Below are 23980 nucleotides of genomic sequence, written 5' to 3'. Positions count from 1 at the left end.
TTACTAAAACGTAAACAGGAGTTGTGTAATTGAGATCTTTATCTCGGTAAATGAAGGATCTGGACGGTTCTCTAACCTGGTGCCACCTGAACCCTTGGACCAATCAGACAGCAGCTCCACAGGTCATACAAAACAACAGCTTTATTCACGTTTCAGTGTTTCCATCAGAACCCTGAAGAGCACCTGAACGCACCAACCCTCTGGACAAGACAGAAAAGGTCCGGTGTGGAATGCCGTGGTGCGTTCAGGAACGCCAGTCAGTCCACAAACATCCAGATGTTACTGCTGCAAACAAAACCTGAACCTCTGGAGCTGAACGGGTCACATCTGGACCACCGCTGCCTCCAACCTGCTCACCAGTTCACAGTCCATGAACGCACCACGGGGCCGCTGTCAGATCAGAGCCACAGAACCAGGTCTACCTGCTACAGGACCTACAGGACCTAGAGGACCTAGAGGACCAGGACCAGGGGCTGTTAATGACTGATAGAAGCGACCAACAGCAGTCTGACACCCAGAGTCCACATGCAGTCAGTTTGACTAACAGCAGGATGCTGAAGGACAGCGATGGGGGTATGTTCTGGTGGAACCCCAATAAACAGCCTGCAGTAGGTTCTACTTGGACCGTTCCTCAGAACAAAGGTTCAGGTTCCCTAAAACCTGAAGAAACTTAAGGGCTATGAATAATGGTGAGGAGGTCTGGAGGCTGCTGGTCCTGTTTCAGAGCATTCATTATTGTTACCATGGTAACAAAGGTTCTCGTACCTAAACAATGCCCTTCTTACTTACAGGAACCAGGATCTGTCCCTGGATCTGTTCCTTAAACCACGCCAGGTTCTATCTAGACGTCAGACACCATCAGCAACATGATGAGCAGGAAGAAGAAGGTCCGGTCTGCAGGTCCAACATGAGGACCATCTGGTCCGTTAATCCGTTCCAGGAACCAGCTGAAGAAGAAGAATTGTCTCCAGAAACAAACACCAATACAAAACTGGGCTAGAAAGAGGCCTCTACGCTACGCTTCAGTGTTTCAGGTCCTACGCTGAGAGGTCGCTGCTGTCGAAGCGTTCCTGGTTGTAGACCTCAGCGGACACCTTCCGTCCTCCGAACCAGCGCTGGTTCAGCGCCTGGATGGCTCGGTTCATCTCGGACGCCTCTGAAAACTCCACAAAGATCTTAACGATGACGTCTGCGTCATCCTCCTCGCCTTGACGCTCCTGGTAGATGATGACACGCTTCACCTGGCCGAACTTCCCGCACTCCTCGGTGACTTCACCCTCCAGGTCATCGTCGATGTCATCGGGTCCGACCATGTTCCTCAGGACCATGACGGTGGACTAGGAGACACAAGTCAGTCAGGTCAGATTCAACAGGTCAGACTCTGAAACTCTGCTATTCTCATTCACACCATCCTGAAGGACCTTTTTATTCCTAAAAGTCCATCTTTTATTTCAGTAAATTTAACAACAACCTTCAAGTTCTATCATCTCCAAGTCCATACAGAGTCCTGGGTCTTCCTGACAAACCAAGTTAATCAGTCATCTGGTTCTGGGATGGGATTTGGACCCTAGTCTACCTGCTGGACACATTGAGTTATATATTTCCATTTACTTGGATGGTACCTTCCAGTTCCACCGTGACTCTTCATGCCCAGATTCAGACAGAATCGCTCCATTAAAGTCATCATCAGATCATTCCCATACAGATGGTCCAGTGAGGACCTTCTCCAGCATCTAGTAGCTCAGCGGGCTACCATCCATTCCTCACCGACAGACAGGCACTGTCCTAAGGATCATCGGTGACCTCTCGTGGTTGTGTAAGAGCTCCAGTGGAGGTTCTACATAAACCGGGTCACTGTTCTGTAACGTGGTAAACATAGCAACAGTCTGTGTTGGTTCTCGGTCATGCTGCAACTAATGATTAATTTAATAATCGATTAATCGCTAGATTATTTTTTCGATAAATCGATGAATCGGATAAAAAAACATTTTTAATTTCCGTCTCTTTATTCAGAAATAGAAGATTTGGAATGAGAGCAAATAAGATGATTGTAGTGAAGTCTTTGTCTTCAACCATCAGAGGTCTCATGTCAGTGACGGTCATGGTGAGGATGCTCTCAGTCAGACAGCTGCTTTCTGTGGTGGACATGATGTCTTTCTATCATGAAACCTGTTAATGTGATTCATCCTGCCTCACTCCAACACAGACCAGTGTCTTCATTCAGATGTCAGATAATTAAAACTTGAGGCTTAATCTTTAAATTGTTAACACCCCCGTGTATCAGTTACATTTATTTAGAATACATTTAAACCATGCTTAAGCTGATTAAAGTGAAATAAAAATCATCTCTTACAGTCACACATGCCCTATCACTGTCATTCATCAGCTAACAAGCTAACGCTAGCATCAGACAAGCTAACAGGGAGACTGACATTACATTTCCTCACTTTAAAGTGAACAAACGCAGGATAATGCAGTGACTTAAAGTGTGTGTCCACTAGATTGCACACACCGCATGTGACAGTGGGTTTCCAGCTGCAATCAGGTGTGTTTACCTGGAGCTCATTTGCATAAAGTAGACTGGATTTTTACTTTATGCAAATTCGATGCAGCGTGTGGAGATCCCACACATCATGAAACTGTCCTCAAACGTCTAAACTAGCCGTCAGTGAAATAAAACAAGGACAGATTCAGCTGCTGCAGATTATTTCTCGCCTCAAATGCTTTCAGAAATACTTTTCACAGAAGTGTTTTTGAAATAATAGAGAAAGTTTGCCACCGAGCCACTGTGTTTATTGACTCATCTACCGGACGGTCAAGCTGAAAGCGCGGTCATGTGACCACATACTCACCCGCTAGTGACTGTCCGTCAGTGTGATTTTCAGATGCATGCATTGCGGCATGTTTTTTTTTTTGTGAAGCGTGAAATGCTTCCACACTTCTGAGGACTTTGGTCAAACAGTTTTCTCCGTGTCAGTCATGTTTCATTTGTTGAATTTATTCTTCCCTTGAAAACCCCGCCTCTGCTCTGCCTCCCCCTCGCTCTGTAGGTGAAGTAGACGGCTCTGTGACATGACGCATGAATCGTGCGACACAACGAAACGATAATGAAATTCGTTGCCGAAACTTTTAATAATTGATTGTTATCGATTTTGTCAGTTCGTTGTTGCAGCCCTAGTTCTTGGTCATACATGACATCATACTCTCTGGTGGCTCAGCAAAAGACCACGGGACTTCTTTTTGGTTCTTGACAAGGTTCCACCTCCATCCAGGATGGTTCCTCAGGTCCATCTCACTGCTGCCCCAAAATATCACTAAAACACATCTGGCATGACGAAGTGTTTGTGGTGGTGAAGCTGTCTGGGCAGATTTTCATTGTGGTTACCTGATAAATGGAATTACACAGCGTCTGCTCAGAGATGGACGTTAATGTTGAAGTGGTGCAGCATCTCTGAACAGAGGAGTGTCTACAACAAGTCCCAAGATTACTCCAGATACTTCACTGAGGAAACCTTTTAGATGAAGGTGAAACCTCTTCAAGAACCAAACAAGGATTATACTGTAGCACTTTAAGTTTATTTGAATCCAAATTAAGATTCTTTTCTAAACTAAACCAGGTAGTTATGGGACATAAACTGAACCAAACCACGAGAAAGACAGCGAGAGAATCAAAGGTCAAAACTAAAAGTAATAAAAATAAAACCAGAATTGTGGACTGAGGCTGATCTCAAACTCAAGTCTTCTTGGTCCGTGGACAAAGATGACTGGTCTGTGGTCTGGTCTGCGGTCTGGTCTGCGGTCTGGTCTGCGGTCTGGTCTGCGGTCTGGTCTGCGGTCTGGTCTGCGGTCTGGTCTGCGGTCTGGTCTGCGGTCTGGTCTACGGACTGGTCTGTGGACAAGGATGCTCTACGGACTAGTCTATGGTCCGGTCTACGGACTAGTCTATGGTCCGGTCTACGGACTAGTCTACAGTCTGGTCTATAAATTGGTCTACGGTCTGGTCTATGGTCTGGTCTGTGGACTGGTCTGTGGACAAGGATGCTCTATGGACTAGTCTATGGTCCGGTCTACGGACTAGTCTATGGTCCGGTCTACAGACTGGTCTACAGTCTGGTCTATAAATTGGTCTACGGTCTGGTCTATGGTCTGGTCTGTGGACTGGTCTGTGGACAAGGATGCTCTATGGACTAGTCTATGAACTGGTCTACGGTCTGGTCTACGAACTAGTCTATGGTCCGGTCTATGGACTGGTCTACGGTCTGGTCTGTGGACAAGGATGCTCTATGGACTGGTCTACGGTCTGGTCTACGGTCTGATCTACGGTCTGGTCTACGGTCTGTGGACTGGTCTGTCCACTGTTCCAGTGACATCTGAGGGTGCCACCAGAGTTCTCGTTACCTCCTGCTTGCGGAGCAGCTTCCTCATCACCATGTGTCTGGCACTGCTGCCGCTGATGCTCATGTGTTCCTGCTCGCTGAGCGGCTCCATGATGCTGTCCTGCTGGACCTCCTGACGCTCCTCCTCCTCCTCCTCCTTCCTCTTCAGCTCAGAACCGAAGGAGGCCGCCGGCGCCAGCGGAGTGGCCAGCACCGGGTTCACCAAACCCACCTGAGGCAGGCCGGTTCGGGCCGGGGTAACGCCTGAAAGACACCAAGCAGCAGGGACAGCCGGGTCAGACGGGCAGTGCCGAGCGGCTGCACAGAGCCGTCCAGTTCCACCGGAGCAGAAGAAGAACCTCCGGAGGACCGGACCGACCCCCGGCCTCTCCTACCCTCAGCTACACTTGGTGCACTGGTTTACTGCACCCGCCTGCACCAGACGGGTGGAGTCAGCACTGACAAGCTCAAACAGGTAATAACTCCACCTCGTAACAGGTGCAGTAAACCAGCGCACCCTCAGACTGTCAGCATCCTGAGGCTTCAGCATCGGTTCTTCCTCTAGAACCGTGTAGACTCATACTTACAGTTGGTGTAGAACAACCAGGAAACAGGATTTGGACTGAATCTGAGAGGATCAGAGGACGAACAAACCAAACACCCCCCCACACACAAATCACACAGCAGAGACTCACTGGCCAATAGGACTGAGGGGCTATGATTAAAGGGAGGGGCTACAAACAGTCGTCTTCACTGGTTGGTCAGTGTGGAGCAAAGGGGAGGGGCTAAGAGGCCACTGTCGTTGGGGGTCGAGGGGGGAGGGGGAAACAGAGAGAGAGAAAAAGACAATAAAAGAGAAAATCTATTAGTGGAGACGCTTCAGACGCAGCAACACAAACAACAGCTGGGACTAAGGGAGCGCCTCCTGCTGGACGCCTCCTTCACTGCAGATTCTCATCTCACTGCTTTCCTGCTAAAACACAGCATCTTCCAGCTGAGACTTAAACTGAACAGAAGAGGAGGATGGTCACACCTGCTCACACCAAAGCACCACTTTCTTTGGTGCTCCTACAACCTTTACAGCCCTCCAGGTATTGAATATCTCCAGCCTCATAGATAAGGACTCATCTACCGGATCTACAGGATCATTTTGTTTACTGCCGTCACACAGGAGCCAGAAAAACAGAACAGTTTGTGTTCAGAAGGGTAGAAATGCTCATTTGGATAAATTTCCTGATCAAATATCAATCAATACCTGATTCATTGACAACTCAAACTGAGCCACAGAACATTTGTCTGGTTCCTGTATTACACAGGAAGAGGCTCCACCTGGAGGAACAGCAGAGTACTACAGCTGCTCTACGTTACATGACGACTTTATTCTGTAGGAAAGTTCATCTGCAGCTGCTGAATATTAAAGACTGACACTGGACTGGGGACAAAACTACTTTTAGGATATTAGGACGCTGCTTTTTCTGGTGGTAGAACTCTTAGTTCCATCAGTTTGTCTGTAGGAAGAAGTTCTACTGAAGAGCAGAGCATCAAAGCTTCACCTCTTGACTACATAGAACCCTAAACTGGCATGAGGTAAGTCCTGCAGGTGGAACACAGGTCCAGCTAGAACCCCTCATATGGGCTGATCTATGGACTAACCCCATCAACCTGAACCCATCTAGAGGTTCACGCTGATGAAGGTCATCACTTGATCCTGTAAACTGTAAAAACCAATCATCCAGCTGGTCCAGCCAGGATGACGGTGAGGATCTGATTATTTTATTATTATTCATCCTGTGGAACCTCTCGGTCTGGTTCTACTTTTACAGAACTGAAGAACCCAGTAATACCTGTAGGAACCACCAGGTTACAGATGGTGTAAAAATCTTTTTCAGTGACTTGAGAAAAAGAAATATTAGTTTCTCCTCGTCAGATATTGTGACAGAGCAGAGGATTGTGGGTCAGAAAAATGCTAAATCACTTTGCTTTTAGTATGAAGCTGCAATAAAAATTATTTTACTGTTACTTATTTTCTGGATGAGTCCATTAGCTGGAAATCTGGATCAGAACTTCCTCCAATGTCTTCCATAGTACCATTGATCAGTCCTGATTAGTGGAACTATGAATCCTTCTAGACCTCCTGATTAGTGGAACTATGACTCCTTCTAGACCTCCTGATTAGTGGAACTATGACTCCTTCTATACCTCTGATTAGTGGTTCTATGACTCCTTCTATACCTCTGATTAGTGGAACTATGACTCCTTCTAGACCTCCTGATTAGTGGAACTATGACTCCTTCTATACCTCTGATTAGTGGAACTATGACTCCTTCTATACCTCTGATTAGTGGTTCTATGACTCCTTCTATACCTCTGATTAGTGGAACTATGACTCCTTCTAGACCTCCTGATTAGTGGAACTATGACTCCTTCTATACCTCTGATTAGTGGAACTATGACTCCTTCTAGACCTCCTGATTAGTGGAACTATGACTCCTTCTAGACCTCCTGATTAGTGGAACTATGACTCCTCAGATGTTTCTCTTCCTCTGTTCAGTTCTTCTCCATGTGGACCATGATGCAGACACAGATAGACCCAGTCCAAAGGTCCAGGACTGAGGAAGCTGGAGTTTCTACTTTGTAAAGTTTGTTTCTGTTTATCAGAGGAAATACTCTGCTGTTCTTAAAGTAATCTGATTACTGAGGGGTGGTGTCGTTAAAATCATTTTATATTTCAGTGATATTACACAAACTGTCCTCTCTACTGTAATCAGGGCATCAGACGGATCCACATCACCTTCTAAAACACAGAGTCAGATTTCTTTAAAAGCTAAATCTTCTAGGTGTGTTCTGCTGAGGTCAGGTAATTGTCTACAGGTGAGCAGACTTGACTACCTGGAATTGATTTCAGCTATGATTGACTGCACCTGACTCTTCAGACAGAGGCTTTTGTATGATTTAACAGCACAGTGTTCTTCTTATTGGTGGGCGGGGTTGATATTTATGTGGGCGGGGCTTCAGCTGTTCCTACCTGTGATCACACCTGGAGCCTGGGCGGCCATGACAGCTTGAGGAAGTCCTCCCAGCTGCTGAGAGAGGAGCGCCGGTCCGGCCAGAGCTCCGAGCACCGATGCTCCCACCGCCTCCTGAACGCACCACCAGATAAAACACATTTAATATTGCAGAGAATACATAAATACTGCCAAAAATACATAAATACTGCAGAGAATATGTCAAATACTGCATAGAACACATAAATACTGAACAAAATACATCAAATACTGAATAAAATACATCAAATACTATTAAATAGCTTCAAACAGTGTAACAGTGAACTTTCCCCACTGTGGGATCAATAAAGTTTATCTTAAAACTGTGGAAAACATATCAAATGTAAATAAACTGTTAAAACTGACAGAAATAAATATAAAACTGCTGAAAATGAATGCAATACTGAATGAAATCTAGCACTACTGCAGGAAAAGGGGCGGAGCGTGTGCTTACCTGAGCGGTGATCTTGGCGGTGGCGGCGGCGGCGGCCACAGCGGCGGCGGCAGGAAGTCCTCCGGGGGCGGTCGGCGTGAGGAGGGGCATGGGCGGAGTCACAGCCTTCCCCACTCGCAAGTACTGCCCCCCCAGGTCAAATAGGTTCATGGAGGCCACGGCGTCCTGGGAGGACTGAGCCTTATCGTACTCTAGAACACAGAACCAGAGAACGCTGTCAGCAGGACGACCGGTCCGTCTGCAGCTCTAACAGCAGCAAACACTCATCCATCAGCAGACATGAAACTCATCTCCATGTTTCTGATACACGTCAGGCAGTCTGAGTCGTTTTAGCTAGAAAAACCCTCAGACAGCTCAGTCCTTGGATCATTTCTGACAGATGAAATCACCACAGAATGTGTCCATTTAATGGAGATGTACTCACAAACTAAATGACTTTAGCTGAGCACAGGCGTGTGTACGTTAGGTATGGCACACATGACCTTAACATGTAGCGGGAACTGATGGACTCAGAAACACCCCCACAGTTTAATCAGCTGTTCCTTGGATCATTTCTGATGGATAAGTCCTGATAAGTCCTCAGAGGTGCATTTGTAGTAGGATCACAATCAGCTGATGTAGTGTTCTCTGGTTGTCATGGTTACAGTGACACCATGTTGCTTTCTGGCAACGATACAGAAATCTTTAACTAATCCGAGGATCCAGACTATAAGCTGATCACTGCCAGAATCTGATCACCTGGTCCTTGTGTCATGTCGGAATACTGCAAAGGCCCTGGAATTCCTGAGCTGATCAAAACTCAGATAAGCTCTCCCTCTCCAGCACTGACCAACACCCATCTCTATAGGAGGATTGAGACATTTGTATTTCTGTAGGTTTTCATGGACAGAAGGATGGAGCTACCGTGAACATTTAAACCCCTGGAATAACTTCTTCTTTTTAAACGAAACAAAGAGACTGGAACTGAACTTAAAAACACTTGCCAAATTCATATTTCTATATGCATTTGGTTTTTCCAGATTTACCACAGTTACAGTGTTTCATCTATGACATATTCGAAAATCATATTTATGTGTCTTATAGAAGTCGATTAACCCCTTAAGCATCAATGTACCGCCGGCGGTACACCTACTAATTTGCATAGGAATTTCAAGAATGTCCGACGGCTGCAAACACAATTATACAAACACTATACACCGATGGAAAGCTTAGATTCTCATGAATCCGCCGGTATAAACCACTTTCAGATGTGATTACCACAGCGGGTGAGAAAAACACATTTGTCCGACAAACAACGAATATTCATCCATCCGTTCTCTATACACGGCTTCAATGCACACAGCGCGACTCACATTTCCGGGTTTATTATTACACACAGAAAAAAAGATTCCACAAAAAACGGCCATAATCCAACCTTTAGCCAGTAAACTATTTTGTCCAAAACATGTCCTGAAGTTGGAATAAAATCCACGAATCGGTCGTTTTCAAGGAAATGCACCTCGCGATGCGCGTCCAATATTCCCTGTATTTTTCGTAATTTTTTTTATTTAAAAATAGAATATTAGCGATTTTTTTGTACTGAAAACGGCTGGAATTGACTGAAGCTTAAAGGGTTAATTAATTTGTGATGTTCAATCATTTCTTCCCCAGGATACTATGGTTTGGAATGAATTCCAGTATGAACCTCTGAATTTCCTCTCCATGTAGGTTGAATGATGACCATTGTATTTACCTGTTACCAAATCTCTGACTTGTTGTTATATTCTCACTGTGATACATATTTTTAATGTCATAAACATAAACACATAGTTATGAATGAAATAATTCACATCATATGAACGTATGTATTAATCTACACATTTTTCTCTTTCACACAACTGAATGTGGAGAGATAGACAGATCGCGTTTTAATCGTTTAATATTCCAATGTTTTAATTCCTTCTGGAGTAGTTTTCCATCTCTCCTCTTTGAGACAAAGGAAGGGGTCATGTTACCACCCAGAGATTCACGCCGAAGCTTCCCTCTGCCTTGGGGTCCTCCCATGGTCCCTTTGGCCTGATATAAGCCTAAGCAGCCCCCACCTTCGCTCTCTTACCCGCTCTTACCCGCTCTTACCCGCTCTTCTCTTTCGTCACTACCTGAAGGAATCCATGACAGAGATTCCCATTATTTTACCTAAAGCGCGTTTTTCCTATCTTTGAAATTCCCTCACCATCTAAGTTTGTTAACTCTTTATCTCTTAATATTTTTGTAACTTAAGGAGACATTTTGCTCACGTTAAGCCAAATTTTATTCGTTTAATCGGGAGAACCGATTCAGAACCAGCATTTATTTCCTCTTAATTTTGACAGTTTTTCATCAAACATCCGTTTTTCTTGGCTAAGACTGAGAGCCATCATTTTCTTAAATCAAGCGGCATTAAACCCGGCACCATTCAGCTGAGACCTCCGGAGATCTGTTGGACCAGGTCCATTTGTACAGAATCGATCAACCCGTGGCAGGACATCCAAGCGTGGCCATAATGACGACGCACCGCTCCGAACCTGCAGGTCCAGACCGTGTGCTGCGAATCTGAAGGCCCGCAAGTCCCAGCCCCATGACGGTTCACTTCAATAACTCCAGCTGAGTTTGCTCTGATTCCATTCTATGGGTGATGTACTAACCGCTTGGTCATTTAATTCATTTAACCAATTTATTCTTTTACAAATTATTAGAATTCTTAATCCAAATTACCGGTTACCTCGTCAGGTTACACACGTGGACAAAATTGTTGGTACCCCTCAGTTAAAGAAGGAAAAACCCACAATTCTCACTGAAATCACTTGAAACTCACAAAAGTAACAATAAATAAAAATTTATTGAAAATTAAATAATGAAAAACAGCCATTACTCTTGAATTGTTGATTAACATAATTATTTAAAAAAACAAACTAATGAAACAGGCCTGGACAAAAATGATGGTACCTCTATAAAAGATTGAAAACTATTTGACCAGAGTGACATGATTAACTCAGGTGTGTCATTTAATTGACATCACAGGTGTTTCCAAACTCATAATCAGTCAGTCTGCCTATTTAAAGGGAGACAAGTAGTCACCCTGCTGTTTGGTGAAAAGGTGTGTACCACACTGAACATGGACAACAGAAAGCGAAGGAGAGAATTGTCCCAGGACATCCGAAAAAAAATGATAGACAAACATCTTAAAGGTAAAGGCTATAAGACCATCTCTAAACAGCTTGAAGTTCCTGTGACAACAGTGGCTCATATTATTCAGAAGTTCAAGACCCACGGGACAGTAGCCAACCTCCCTGGACGTGGCCGCAAGAGGAAAATTGATGAGAAATTGAAGAGACGGATCGTTGGAATTGTATCCAAAGAGCCCAGAGCAACCTCCAAAGAAATTAAAGGTGAACTCCAAGGCCAAGGTACATCAGTGTCAGATCGCACCATTCGTCGTTGTTTGAGCCAAAGTGGACTTCATGGGAGACGACCAAGGAGGACACCACTGCTGGAAAAAACTCATAAAAAAGCCAGACTGGAATTTGCAAAAATGCATGTTGACAAGCCACAAAGCTTCTGGGAGAATGTCCTTTGGACAGATGAGACCAAACTGGAGCTTTTTGGTAAGGCACATCAACTCTATGTTCATAGACTCAAAAACCAAGCATACGAAGAAAAGAACACTGTCCCTACGGTGAAACATGGAGGAGGCTCAGTAATGTTTTGGGGCTGCTTTGCTGCATCTGGCACAGGGTGTCTTGAAAGTGTGCAAGGTACGATGAAATCTGAAGACTATCAAGGCATTCTGGAGAGAAATGTGCTGCCTAGTGTCAGAAAGCTTGGTCTCAGTCGCAGGTCATGGGTCTTCCAACAGGACAACCATCCAAAACACACAGCCAAAAACACCCAAGAATGGCTGAGAGAAAAGCGTTGGACTATTCTAAAGTGGCCTTCTATGAGCCCAGATCTGAATCCCATTGAACATATGTGGAAGGAGCTGAAACATGCCATTTGGAGAAGACACCCATCAAACCTGAGACAACTGGAGCTGTTTGCTCATGAGGAGTGGGCCAAAATACCTGTTGACAGCTGCAGAACGCTCATTGACAAATACAGAAATCGTTTAATTGCAGTGATTGCCTCAAAAGGTTGTGCAACAAAATATTAAGTTATGGGTACCATCATTTTTGTCCAGCCCTGTTTCATTAGTTTGTTTTTTTTAAATAATTATGTTAATCAACAATTCAAAAGTGATGGCTGATTTTGATTATTTAATTTTCAATAAATTTTTATTTATTGTTACTTTTGTGAGTTTCAAGTGATTTCAGTGAGAATTGTGGGTTTTTCCTTCTTTAACTGAGGGGTACCAACAATTTTGTCCACGTGTGTAGCTCTGGCTAATCCTCACCATATTTCCTTCTCTCTCACACACCACACACACACCCCCACATTCCACACATGCACACACACACACACACACACACACACCATATCTACATTGTACATAGTTCACTTGTCATTATTTTCATAGAATAGTTAATAAAGACCTCATTTTAGATCAAACTACAGTCTTGTGTTTCTTTGTGTAGAATGTGGTCAATTTAATCGAGGATTCAAGACTTTTTGATCTGAGATTGATCAAAATTTTTATGAATGTTAATTTTTTTATTAAAGTTTATTATTTCCCTAGGTGTCTAGGGTGGTGCCCCAATTATTGATAACGAGAGCTATAAATCATAACGTAGTACCCCGACATTCATTTCTGACCTTCCCTGAAAACTTCATCCAAATCCGTTGGTCCAATTCTCAGTAAAGATGCAGACGGACAGCTGACTGTAAAATAACGATATTTTCTGGTTTCTCCGTAGTAAACTGAAGATCTTTAGATTAAACCAGACATTTGAAGAATAAACAATGCAAGGTATTAACTATTATTATTACTAATAATAATAGAATTAATTAGTATAATTAATTAGTATTACTACTATAATGATTAATTATTATTGTTGTTGGTAATGAATCATCTGCAGCTCCTCTGAACATCAAACACTGATTTTTTTTGACCATCTCGCTGAAGTTCTGCATCAGTTTGTGTCAAAGTCTGAACTCCACTAAGAGCTGAAGTCCTCTTTCTGTCTTCTAACTCTGGAGGAGGACCTGAAGCCTCTATGGAGCTTCAGCAGCTTCTTCCAGACATCAGAGGAGTCTGATTCCTGGACCAGAACTCCAAACAGACAGCTGGACTCACCGATGAAGCCGTAGCCTTTGTGTCTGCCGGTGGTCGGCTCTCGAGCCAGCATGCAGGACTTGATCCTCCCGAAGGCCTCGAAGACGCTCTTGATGTCGTCGTCAGAGAGGTCGGGATGAACTGACGCCACGTAGATCCGGTTGAAGGCTCGAGCTTCCTCTGCCAGCTGGTCGATGATGGGCTGAGCCTGGCCGATGTTGCTGGGCCTCCCCACCTGGCAGACGACGACGAGGGAAAAGAATAACGACGCCATCAGAACACCATCAGAACACCATCAGAATACCAACAGAACACCATCAGAACACCATCAGAACACCATCAGAACACCATCATGACACCAACAGAACACCATCAGAACACCATCAGAACACCAACAGAACACCATCAGAACACCATCAGAACACCAACAGAACACCATCAGAACATCAACAGAACACCATCAGAACACCAACAGAACACCATCAGAACACCAACAGAACACCAACAGAACACCATCAGAACATCAACAGAACACCATCAGAACACCAACAGAACACCAACAGAACACCAACAGAACACCAACAGAACACCATCAGAACACCATCAGAACACCAACAGAACACCAACAGAACACCATCAGAACACCAACAGAACACCATCAGAACACCATCATGACACCAACAGAACACCATCAGAACACCATCAGAACATCAACAGAACACCAACAGAACACCATCAGAACACCAACAGAACACCATCAGAACACCAACAGAACACCATCAGAACACCAACAGAACACCATCAGAACACCATCAGAACACCATCATGACACCAACAGAACACCATCAGAACACCATCAGAACATCAACAGAACACCAACAGAACACCATCAGAACACCAACAGAACACCATCAGAACACCAACAGAACACCATCAGAACACCATCAGAACACCATCAGAACACCATCAGAACACCAACAGAACACCATCAGAACACCATCAGAACACCATCATGACACCAACAGAACACCATCAGAACACCATCAGAACATCAACAGAACACCAACAGAACACCATCAGAACACCAACAGAACACCATCAGAACACCAACAGAACACCATCAGAACACCATCAGAACACCATCAGAACACCAACAGAACACCATCAGAACACCAACAGAACACCATCAGAACACCATCAGAACACCATCAGAACACCAACAGAACACCAACAGAACACCATCAGAACACCAACAGAACACCATCAGAACACCAACAGAACACCATCAGAACACCATCAGAACACCATCATGACACCAACAGAACACCATCAGAACACCATCAGAACATCAACAGAACACCAACAGAACACCATCATGACACCAACAGAACACCATCAGAACATCAACAGAACACCAACAGAACACCATCAGAACATCATCAGAACACCATCATGACACCAACAGAACACCATCAGAACACCAACAGAACATCATCGGAACAACATCGGAACACCAACAGAACATCAACAGAACACCATCAGAACACCATCAGAACATCATCAGAACATCATCAGAACATCATCAGAACATCATCATGACAGAGCTCTGCCGGGTCACCTTGATGTTTCTTCCTCCCAGCACCACAGAGTTCATCTGCTCCAGAGCCAGCTGAGCTGCTTCTGGCATCTCGTACTCCACGAAGGCAAAACCCTGCAGAGAACAACCAGACGGTCAGACCTGGATGGAAGGAGAACCACAGGAGAACCACAAGAGAACCAAAGGAGAACAACCACAGGCAGGATACCTGGGATGGTCACTGTGTGTTACTGCATGTGTATTATTGTGTGTTACTGCATGTTACAGTGTGTTACTGCTTGTTACAGTGTCTTACTGTGTGTTACTGCGTGTTACAGTATGTTACAGTGTGTTACTGCGTGTTACAGTATGTTACTGTGTGTTACTGCGTGTTACCTTGTGTTTCATGGTCACTGAGTCCCAGGACATGTCGATGCTCTTGATTGGTCCAAACGGGGCGAAGGCCTGTCTGATGGTGTCCTCTCCCAGCTCGTAGTAGATGGAACCCACGTAAACCCGACACATGATGGCCAGAGCTCTCTGCCGCTGTGCTGCCACCTCCACAACACACAGGAATGATGGGAAAATCAACACGTCTGTCCTCTCAGCCCAATCAGACCCATCATGTATGACAGTTAGTACCTAGACTGAAGGTAGAAACGCTGTAATCTCAAACAGGAAGTGATCCGCTGATCATCAAACACCGAATGAAACACCAGTCCAAGTTCTAAAGTTTTTGTGGGGTGAAGACAGAGTGAAGACTAGGGATGGGACGGTTTATGAAACCGACCCGAACCGTTCAGGACGGCTGTCTCGGTTCGGGGCGCATGCGTACCGTTCGGTTCATACTCATGCTCAACTTTGGGTGTGTCCCGGGAAATCAATTGAAGAGAAGGTGCGAACATGGCGAGCGGAGAAGACTTGGAGCTGGAAGATGCGTCAGCAGCGTTATATAGGTCTGGTGTGTGGGACCACTTTGCATTCAGGGTGACCCACGAAAGCGGTAAGAAAGTTGTGGACAAAAGCGCGACAGTGTGCAAGCACTGTGCAACGCGTGTCACTTACGCTAGCGGAAACACATCTAACATGTCGGCTCATCTGCGGAGACATCACCCCACAGTGACATGCAGCGCAAGCAGGAGGGGTGGAGAGCTAGGCAAGGAGTCGGCCAGGGCTGCACAAACTCTCCTCCCCGCGGCTTTTAAACAAATGTACAAAGACCAGTCAGACAAGACTATGAGGGGCCGTACAAGACTTAATTCATTCTCGTCCTCTCACACACATACATTCTTCTTTCACATACATATATTTTAATATTCACGCACACACACATTCTGCTTTCACATACATACATTTTCACTCATGCACACACATACATTCTCCTCTCACATGCATATATTGTCACACTTGCACGTACATACATTCTCCTTTCACATTCACACATTCTCCTAAATAAATAGACATATATGTATATGTACAAAGAAAATATATGCATGAAAGAGAAGAATGTATGTATGTAAGAGGAGAATGTAGGTGTGTGAGAGGAGAATGTATGTATGTGCGAGAGAGAATAGTGGAAAAGGAAGTAAGTATAGTGGAAAAGGAAGTCCATCGTTTTTTGCGCTGTGATTGGCTGAAAAGCTCAAGTGGGCGGTGGTGTTCAGGTAACGGTTACCATGGCAGGTGGAGAGGAGTCCCGAGCGCTTCAGCAAGCCATTAGGGTTTTAAGAAACATTTTGTCATCCCCAGAAACGGTCACATATTATCGTCATCGCTTGAGCAGCAGGCGACAGGTTTATCTGCACCAAACTTTACTCACAGCACTGTGGAAAGTGAGATGAGACAACTTTTCAGACCTGCAAACTTCCAAGTCGCTGCAGCGGGACAAGCAGCTAACGCTAACGCTACACGTAATCCTCCAGTTCGGCCTTGTGTAGCGTTAGCGTTAGCTGCTTGTCCCGCTGCAGCGACTTGGAAGTTTGCAGGTCTGAAAAGTTGTCTCATCTCACTTTCCACAGTGCTGTGAGTAAAGTTTGGTGCAGATAAACCTGTCGCCTGCTGCTCAAGCGATGACGATAATATGTGACCGTTTCTGGGGATGACAAAATGTTTCTTAAAACCCCAATGGCTTGCTGAAGCGCTCGGGACTCCTCTCCACCTGCCATGGTAACCGCTACCTGAACATCACCGCCCACTTGAGCTTTTCAGCCAATCACAGCGCAAAAAACGATGGACTTCCTTTTCCACTATACTTACTTCCTTTTCCACTATTCTCTCTCGCACATACATACATTCTCCTCTCACACACCTACATTCTCCTCTTACATACATACATTCTTCTCTTTCATGCATATATTTTCTTTGTACATATACATATATGTCTATTTATTTAGGAGAATGTGTGAATGTGAAAGGAGAATGTATGTACGTGCAAGTGTGACAATATATGCATGTGAGAGGAGAATGTATGTATGTGCATGAGTGAAAATGTATGTATGTGAAAGCAGAATGTGTGTGTGCGTGAATATTAAAATATATGTATGTGAAAGAAGAATGTATGTGTGTGCAAGGAAAATATATGTGTGTGAAAGGAGAATGTATGTATGTGAAAGGAGAATGTATGTGAGTATGAGAGAAAATATATGTGTGTGAAAGGAGAATGTATGTATGTGAAAGGAGAATGTATGTATGTGAAAGGAGAATGTATGTATGTGAAAGGAGAATGTATGTGAGTATGAGAGAAAATATATGTGTGTGAAAGGAGAATGTATGTGAGTATGAGAGAAAATATATGTGTGTGAAAGGAGAATGTATGTATGTGAAAGGAGAATGTATGTATGTGAAAGGAGAATGTATGTATGTGAAAGAAGAATGTATGTGAGTATGAGAGAAAATATATGTGTGTGAAAGGAGAATGTATGTGAGTATGAGAGAAAATATATGTGTGTGAAAGGAGAATGTATGTGAGTATGAGAGAAAATATATGTGTGTGAAAGGAGAATGTATGTATGTGAAAGGAGAATGTATGTATGTGAAAGGAGAATGTATGTGTGTGAGAGGAGAATGTATGTATGTGAAAGGACAATGTATGCGTGTGAGAGGAGAATGTATGTGTGTAAGAGAGTGAAAATATATGTGTGTGAGAGGACGAGAATGAATTAAGTCTTGTACGGCCCCTCATACAAGACGAAAGGGATAACGAAAGCACTGGGGTGTTTCATCACTCAAGACATGCAACCTTTTGCCGTGGTTGAGGGTGCGGGATTTCAGTGCATGATAAAGGCACTCGAGCCGCGATATAAAATCCCCTCCCGCAAACACTTCAGCTGAAGAGAATAGAATGAGCAGAGCTGTGTGAGGGAGTGCAGTAGAGTGCATTATCTGTTAAGTTTGGTTTATGCTGCATTTTATATTATTGACCTCTTCATTTGGATTATTTATTTTATGTTACCTGAGATAACACAGTGACACTTTAAGTTTGATAAACATTCCAGCCTCATTTGTTTGATTGTATTTCAAATACTGCACTTTAATTTCAAGTGGTTAGTGTTCGAAGAAAATGTTATCTTTGTGGTGATTTCAAAGGAACCTAAGTATGATAGGGCTTATGCTTTACATTGACGGTATAATCTGAGTTGTAAAAACAGCAATGTAAAGTTCTTTCATATTATGCACAAATTCAACCGTCTGACTTGAAAGATTCTTTTTTGTTTAGATATATTGTTTTCCAAATAAATGAAAAGCGTGTTGGAACTACCAATGTCTCAGCTTTCAGGGCCAGAATCTCACTTCCCTTTAACCTAAGACTGTCACAATAATGTATCAAATGTCAGGCTGCCTCATTCTTTAAGTTTTAACATTACTATAAAGACATAATTGACTTTTGAAACAATTAATGTGTACCGAACCGAACCGAAAACCGTGACCACAAAACCGTGATATGAACCGAACCGTGTATTTTGTGAACCGTCCCACCCCTAGTGAAGACAGGGTAAAGACGAGGTGATGATGGGAAATGGGGTGAAGATGGAGTGAAGATGGAGTGATGATGGGGTGAAGATCGGGAGAAAAGTGGGGTGATGATTGGGGTGATGACGGGGTGAAGACGGGGTGAAGACGGGGTGAAGACGGGGTGAAGACGGGGTGAAGACGGGGTGAGGATGGAGTTAGGGATGAAGTGTCTACTGGCAGGAGAACAGAGACTCACCGACTGCAGAGGAGACAGAGCGTCTCCTAAACCCATGGTCAGAGACGCCATCTGAGACAAAAGAAGAGCACCTTAATGAAGCAGCGGCAGGTTTCCATCCAGCACGTGGCGCTAATAAACTGATCTACAACACGCAAACCTGATTACACACACGACATGCAGCAGCGACACGTATGACATGAATAATAATGCAGAAGTTATGAAATTGAAGCTCAAACTGAAGAATTCTGTAGATTCACATTTAAATGAGACAAACTTCAGCTTTCTGTCGATCAAACGAACATTTTACTGATTCATCAATTAATCTGATCATTGATGAATCAGTAAAATGCTGCTTCATTTTATTTTACGGTATTTGAACAAAATATAAAAATTAGAAAACATCACAACAGTGTCCATGCTAAATGCTCTGTGCAGTTGTGAGGAGGAGGTTCTCTGAGCCGGATCGGAACAGATCCAGTCTGTGGCTGAACCCTGGACTCCATGGAAGAGGAGAGAGGAGGGCTCTGGACAAACTACCATCATCAGAACCTCCTCCCAGCCTCTGCATCAGACTGAACTCCTTCAGAAGCTCCTTCAGGAACAGACTGTTCCACCCTAAGAAGCAGCGTTTCTGCAGCTCCTTCATTCCAGCGGTCAGACTGTTCAACGCTGCATCACAAACGTCACTGCTTCCTGTTTATTGCTGCACTTTGTCCTAATTTACACTCATCCACCTGTTTCTGTGCAGTAACTGATCCTCATCCTCTTGTCTTTAGTCTCCTACAGAGGATGAAATAAAGCAGTCATCTCTATTCTCTGATTGCTGCACTGAGTTCTTTTTATTTATTCTTGCTCTATCTTTATACTTTGGAGCGGTGAACTTTCCCCACTGTGGGATCAGGAAAGTTGATTGTCAGTTTGATGCCATCAAACATCTCAACCAATCACAGCAGCTCTACTTTCCTCCAGTCAGCTGATGAACAACGTGAACAAAAGCTGGAGGATGGGTTCCTCTGGACGTTCTCCAGGTGTGTTACCTGCAGGCTGCTGAGCTGCTGCTGCTGAGCCAGAGTCTGTTTGACCAGAACGCTCTTGATGCTCTGCTCCATGGCGTACTTCTTGGCCTGCAGCAGGAGACAGCCAATCACAGCTCAGCGTACACAGAAACACGACCAATCACAGCTCAGCGTACACAGAAACACGACCAATCACAGCTCAGCATACACAGAAACACGACCAATCACAGCTCAGTAAACACAGAAACACGACCAATCACAGCTCAGTAAACACAGAAACACGACCAATCACAGCTCAGTAAACACAGAAACACGACCAATCACAGCTCAGCATACACAGAAACACGACCAATCACAGCTCAGTAAACACAGAAACACGACCAATCACAGCTCAGCGTACACAGAAACACGACCAATCACAGCTCAGCAAACACAGAAACACGACCAATCACAGCTCAGCATACACAGAAACACGACCAATCACAGCTCAGCAAACACAGAAACACGACCAATCACAGCTCAGCATACACAGAAACACGACCAATCACAGCTCAGCATACACAGAAACACGACCAATCACAGCTCAGCATACACAGAAACACGACCAATCACAGCTCAGTAAACACAGAAACACGACCAATCACAGCTCAGCAAACACAGAAACACGACCAATCACAGCTCAGCATACACAGAAACACGACCAATCACAGCTCAGTAAACACAGAAACACGACCAATCAAACACGACCAATCACAGCTCAGCGTACACAGAAACACGACCAATCACAGCTCAGCATACACAGAAACACGACCAATCACAGCTCAGCAAACACAGAAACACGACCAATCACAGCTCAGCATACACAGAAACACGACCAATCACAGCTCAGCGTACACAGAAACACGACCAATCACAGCTCAGTAAACACAGAAACACGACCAATCACAGCTCAGCATACACAGAAACACGACCAATCACAGCTCAGCGTACACAGAAACACGACCAATCACAGCTCAGTAAACACAGAAACACGACCAATCACAGCTCAGTAAACACAGAAACACGACCAATCACAGCTCAGTAAACACAGAAACACGACCAATCACAGCTCAGCATACACAGAAACACGACCAATCACAGCTCAGCAAACACAGAAACACGACCAATGACAGCTCAGCAAACACAGAAACACGACCAATCACAGCTCAGCATACACAGAAACACGACCAATCACAGCTCAGTAAACACAGAAACACGACCAATCACAGCTCAGTAAACACAGAAACACGACCAATCACAGCTCAGCGTACACAGAAACACGACCAATCACAGCTCAGCGTACACAGAAACACGACCAATCACAGCTCAGCGTACACAGAAACACGACCAATCAAACACGACCAATCACAGCTCAGCAAACACAGAAACACGACCAATCACAGCTCAGTAAACACAGAAACACGACCAATCACAGCTCAGCGTACACAGAAACACGACCAATCACAGCTCAGCGTACACAGAAACACGACCAATCACAGCTCAGCGTACACAGAAACACGACCAATCACAGCTCAGCGTACACAGAAACACGACCAATCACAGCTCAGCGTACACAGAAACACGACCAATCACAGCTCAGTAAACACAGAAACACGACCAATCACAGCTCAGCATACACAGAAACACGACCAATCACAGCTCAGCATACACAGAAACACGACCAATCACAGCTCAGCATACACAGAAACACGACCAATCACAGCTCAGCATACACAGAAACACGACCAATCACAGCTCAGTAAACACAGAAACACGACCAATCACAGCTCAGTAAACACAGAAACACGACCAATCACAGCTCAGTAAACACAGAAACACGACCAATCACAGCTCAGCGTACACAGAAACACGACCAATCACAGCTCAGCGTACACAGAAACACGACCAATCACAGCTCAGTAAACACAGAAACACGACCAATCACAGCTCAGTAAACACAGAAACACGACCAATCACAGCTCAGTAAACACAGAAACACGACCAATCACAGCTCAGCGTACACAGAAACACGACCAATCACAGCTCAGCGTACACAGAAACACGACCAATCACAGCTCAGTAAACACAGAAACACGACCAATCACAGCTCAGCGTACACAGAAACACGACCAATCACAGCTCAGTAAACACAGAAACACACACTTCGTGGTGTTGGTGTATTTTACCTTCTGCAGCGCCTCCTGCTGGTTGGGGGTGAGCGGCGGCAGGCCCAGCTTAGTGGTGGAACCGTTCTCCATGATGAGAGCCGGACCTCCCTGTTCGAACCAGGAGAACCAAACACACACAGCTGAAGATCTACACACAGACATACTACATACACATTAAATATATGTTAAATACACACTAAATACACACCACCGTTCAACAGGCTGGGGTCCCTTAGAAATGTCCTTATTGTTGAATGAAACTCAGTTTTTCCACTGATAGATAACATTAAATGAATGATAAATCCAGTGTAGACATAATTAATGTGGTAAATGACTATTGTATCTGTAAACAGCTGATTTTTAATGGAATATCTCCATAGGGGTACAGAGGAACATTTCCAGCAACCATCACTCCTGTGTTCTAATGCTACATTGTGTTAGCTAATGGTGCTGAAAGGCTCACTGATGATTAGAAAACCCTTGTACAGTTATGTTAGCACATGGATAAAAGCGGGAGTTTTCATGGAGAACATGGGATTGTCTGGATGACCCCAAACTTTTGAACAGTAGTGTAAGTATAGATAATATGGGTGTTGTGTGTGTGTGTATGTGTGTATATATATATATATATATATATATATATATATATATATATATACACACACACACACACACCATACAAATAACATATCCTCATATATACATCTACTGTGTGTGACTGTTTTGGACTAACTGATTTTTCCAAACTTATCCGATTAATTGGATGTCGCTGAAGACAGATATGATGAAATACTAAAATCCTTTGAAGACGTTCGTGTGTCTCAGCTTCAATAAAACTTTAACATCTCATGTTTCTGAGGCATTTCATTGACTAAAGGAATAAAATCTTTCATTTCTGCCTCTTCTTACTGAATCCTGTTATTGACAAGCTGGTTTTATTTCTACCATATTTGATGAAAGGCTGCAGGCTGTCAGATCTGATCAATCACCTATAATCACTGATCGATCTTCAAGGGTCCATCAGGTGTTCCACAGCTCGCTTAACATCAGTTAGCAGACCCGTCCAGAACTTCTGTGTTGTTAGCATTAGCTAGCATTAGCTCAACTGCTAAATGATCGGCCTTTTCCTCCTCTATCGATCAGTCTGATCGGGTTTAATCGTGTTTGTGGTCTGAAGACGATTTTCTGAAAAACAGCTTCCTGTTGTTAGCATTAGCTTAGCATCTTTCCCTTAGTAAGTGGAGCTCCATACCGCAGAAACGGCCGCCGCCATCCGGCTCCAGCTGCCCGCCTCTCCTCTCCAGCTGCCCGCCTCTCCTCTCCGGCTGCCCGCCTCTCCTCTGCTTCTCTCTGAGCTGCTCTCAGTCCGGAGTTTGGCTTCAATCTGTCGGATGTGTCTGAGCTTTGAGTCCCAGAAGACAGGCGACACTTCTTCTTCTTCTTCTTCTTCTTCCTCTTCTCCGTCAGTGAATTAAGCATCATTAGCGCCACCAGCTGGTCGGAGTTTGGATCACAGGACTGAATTCACTGTGGAGTCACAGGAGTGCCACAATAAAGATAAATCTGCTAAAATTAAGAAAGTAAATGTGTAAATTTAAAGAGTAATAAATAAATAAATAAACATGGAAATATAAAGGTACATTTTGTCTTTGCTGTTACTTGATGGACTGAGCTACCAATCAAATGTCTCTGGGCGGAGCTTCCTGTCCAGGTGAGCAGTCCACACCTGATCATAGGATTCCTGCCACAAACATATGTCTATGGCTGAATCCCAAACCGCCCCCTACACACTATCCCTACACACTATCCCTACTCACTACCCCTCCGTTTGCACGTTCCCGCGGAGGGTCCTCCATATTAAGGGCCGTCCCAAACCGCGTAGTGCGGAGGG

At 44.4% G+C, this 23980-nt stretch overlaps 1 protein-coding gene across 1 annotated transcript; it reads right to left on the bottom strand.

Annotated features, from left to right (window-relative positions):
- Positions 1-123: 123 nt before the first annotated feature.
- puf60a (poly-U binding splicing factor a) lies at positions 124-23569 on the bottom strand. Its single transcript, XM_051953842.1, has 11 exons — positions 23342-23569; positions 22108-22197; positions 19904-19990; positions 18885-18935; positions 15074-15235; positions 14720-14812; positions 13123-13336; positions 7875-8065; positions 7402-7516; positions 4399-4640; positions 124-1337 (listed from the first exon to the last, which is right to left on the bottom strand). Exons 1-11 carry the CDS (start codon positions 23360-23362, stop codon positions 1038-1040), a joined length of 1566 nt encoding a protein of 521 aa, XP_051809802.1. The 5' UTR covers positions 23363-23569; the 3' UTR covers positions 124-1037.
- Between the last annotated feature and the right edge of the window lie 411 nt (positions 23570-23980).

Source organism: Acanthochromis polyacanthus, chromosome 9, assembly GCF_021347895.1.
Source record: "Acanthochromis polyacanthus isolate Apoly-LR-REF ecotype Palm Island chromosome 9, KAUST_Apoly_ChrSc, whole genome shotgun sequence".
NCBI lineage: Eukaryota > Metazoa > Chordata > Actinopteri > Pomacentridae > Acanthochromis > Acanthochromis polyacanthus.
This window is presented reverse-complemented; position numbering and strand designations above follow the sequence as displayed.

Coding starts and splice junctions, on each gene's coding strand:
- puf60a (XM_051953842.1), bottom strand. CDS start 23,362: ATGGCGGCGGCCGTTTCTGCG. Junction 13,337..14,719: donor TGGGAGGAAGAAACATCAAG/GTGACCCGGCAG, acceptor GTCGTCTGCCAG/GTGGGGAGGCCCAGCAACAT. Junction 4,641..7,401: donor GGCTCCAGGTGTGATCACAG/GTAGGAACAGCT, acceptor GGTGTCTTTCAG/GCGTTACCCCGGCCCGAACC.